This window comes from Arachis duranensis, chromosome 4 (genome assembly GCF_000817695.3).
Source record: "Arachis duranensis cultivar V14167 chromosome 4, aradu.V14167.gnm2.J7QH, whole genome shotgun sequence".
NCBI classification, from domain to species: domain Eukaryota; kingdom Viridiplantae; phylum Streptophyta; class Magnoliopsida; order Fabales; family Fabaceae; genus Arachis; species Arachis duranensis.
In genome coordinates, this window is record NC_029775.3 from 102,851,814 (window position 1) to 102,854,659 (window position 2,846).

The 2,846-nt window shown below is 42.4% G+C and overlaps 1 protein-coding gene across 1 annotated transcript in view; it reads right to left on the bottom strand.

Moving 5' to 3' along the window:
- Nucleotides 1–1,438: 1,438 nt before the first annotated feature.
- The window catches only part of LOC107485361 (uncharacterized), a 2,279-nt gene continuing 871 nt past the window's right edge, over nt 1,439–2,846 (bottom strand). The window contains exon 2 of the mRNA XM_016105888.1: nt 1,439–1,874. Within this exon, the coding sequence (XP_015961374.1) occupies nt 1,439–1,874 (436 nt within the window). The remainder of the gene's footprint in view (nt 1,875–2,846) is intronic.

The following is a 2,846-nucleotide window of genomic DNA, read 5'->3' on the forward strand; positions in this document are numbered from 1 at the left end:
CATCATCTAGTATGTTGCTTTTCTTCGGAAGAGTTTGGGATTTTGTTCTTCTCTTGGGATGATTCCTATTTTGATGTAATCATGAATTGGTGTTCTCTAATCTCTGACCTGTATGATACTCAGTATGCGATTTAGTTCAAAGCTTGGTTTTTCGAGTGTTAGTTGTGTCAGTGTTGGTGTGTTATTGTGATCTTGTGGTGGCTAGCTTAGACAATATATCAGCTCGTGTATTTTGTTCTTTGTTTATGTGTATGATTTCAAATTTATCAAATTTTGAAATAAGATCCTTTGTTATGAGCCAATACCTCTCTAACAAAGGATCTTTACCTGGAAGTCGCCTTTGATTTGTTGTACGATGAGTAATGAATCGCAGTATACTATTAGTTGAGGTATTTGCAGGTCTTGGGCGAGCTTTAGTCCGGCTAGAAGAGCTTCGTATTTTGCCTGGTTGTTGCTTGCTGTAAAAGAGAATTATAGTGATTGTTCGACTATGACTTATTCTCCTTCCTTAAGCGTTACACCCGCTCCGCTCCCATCCTTGTTTTCTACTCCATCTATATACAGTTTCCAGTTTTGCTCTGTGTGCTCGTCCTCGATTGTTAGCTCAGAGATGAAGTCGGCTAGTATTTGCAGTCTTGGAGTTTTCCTAGGTTGATATTGTATGTCATATTCAGAGAGTTCCACGGACTATTTTGTTAGACGTCCAGCAAGCTCGGGCTTCCTCAAAAATTGTCTTAGCGAATGGTTTGTTCTGACTATTATAATGTGGCTTTGGAAGTGTTGCCTCAATCTTCTTGCTGTTATAACCAGAGCAAATGCGAGCTGTTCTATCTTCGGGTATCTGGTTTCTACCGGTTGTAGTATTTTGCTGACGAAGTACACCGGCTTTTGAATTTTCCCTGTTTCAAATACTAAAACCGAACTTATAGCATAGTTAGAAACTGACAAGTATAAAAATAATGATTTACCGATTTCTGGTCTTTGGAGGATTGGTGGTGATGACAATATTTGTTTAAGTTCGGTGAATGATTGCTCGCAATCTTCTGTCTAGTTGAACTTTTTGCTTTTAGAGATTGTCTGGAAGAAGTGGTATGATCGGTTTGCAGCTGCGGGTAGGAATCGTGATAAGGCTGCCACTCTTCCCGCCAGTTGTTGTACTTCTTTTATTATTCTCGGGCTGTTCATCCTAAGGATAGCCTCGCATTTTTCTGGGTTTGCTTCAATCCCTCGTGAGGTCAGCATGAATCCGAGGAACTTTCCTCCTTGAACCCCAAATGCACATTTTTTGGTTTAGCCTCATGTTATATGCTCGAATCTGTTGGAAGACTTCTTTCAGGTCCTCACAGTGTGATCCTTGCGCTGGGGTTTTTGCCACCATGTCGTCTATATAGATCTCCATATTTTGTCCTATTTGTTGTTGGAAAACTTTGTCCATTAGTCACTGGTATGTTGCTCCTGCATTCTTAAGGCCAAATGGCATAACTTTATAACAAAAATTTCCGTGCTCTGTTATCAAAGCCGTTTTGTTTTGATCTTCTGGATGCATGAGGATCTGGTTATAACCAGAGTATGCATCCAGGAAGCTTAAGCTTTTAAATCCAGAGGCGTTATCTACTAGTTTATCAATGCAAGGTAGAGGATAAGCGTCCTTGGGACATGCCTTGTTTAAGTTTGTAAAGTCGACACACATGCGCCATTTACCTGAGTTTTTCCATACCATTACCACATTTGAGAGCCATGTGGTGAAGCGGAGTTCTTTGATGAAGCCGACGTTGAGGAGCTTCTTGGTCTCTGCAAGGGCTGCTTTCATCTTTTCAGTTCCGAGGTTCCTCTTTTTCTGGGCGACTGGCCTACTTGTTTTGTCTATGGCGAGCCTGTGGCAGATTATATTTGGATCTATTCCTGGCATGTCAGTTGGTGTCCATGCGAACAAGTCGGCGTTGTCTTGGAGCAGTCTTACTAACTTTGATCACTCCTCCCCTTCCAATGCTCAGAAAATATAGGTAAACTGTTCGGTCTTTGTCGTCAGGGGAATCTTTTGGAGTTCTTCTATTGGTTGAGGTCTTTCCTAGAAGTCCCCCCTAGGATCCAATTCTGCGAGGGTCAATACCTCGGATGTGGCATGAATTATTTTCGTCCCCTAGTCAGCCCCTGGTTGTATGCTGGTTTTCTTCAGGCTGGCATTGTAGCATTGCCGAGCTTGTTGTCGGTCTGAGCGTACTGTTGCTATTTTGTTATTTTCTACCTGAAACTTAACACACAAGTGTAATGTAGATACTACCGCTCTGAAATTATTCAGGGCGGGTCTTCTGAGAATAATGTTATAAGGACGAGGACAGTCAACTATGAGGTACTGGACGTCAATGGTTTTTGCTAATGGGGGGTCGCCCATTGTTGTTTTTAACCATATGTATCCTTTTATTGGGACCTTTTCTCCGGAGAACCCAACCAGTTCTCCGAATGAAGGTTGCATGGATTTTTCAGATAGTTGCATTTTTATGAAGGTTGAATAAAAAAGTACATCAGCACTACTACCTGGGTCCAGAAGGACCTTTCTTACCAATAACTCTCCTATTTAGATGGAGATCACCACCGGGTCGTCGAGGCTCGGGCACATTGAAACTAGGTCGTCTTGACTAAAGGTTATCTCGGGCTCTGATGTGTTGTACTTTGTTGTGGGTACTGTTCCTTCAATTGCCAACATTGCTCGGTAACTTCTTTTCCGAGCCGAGCTTGTTTCGCCTCCTCCTGCGTATCCTCCTGATATGCAGTTTACGATCCCCCTGGGGGGTCTGTTGTCGTCTATTTTCCTTTTTCTTTCTCCGTTGATCGTTCTTCTGGCTCCT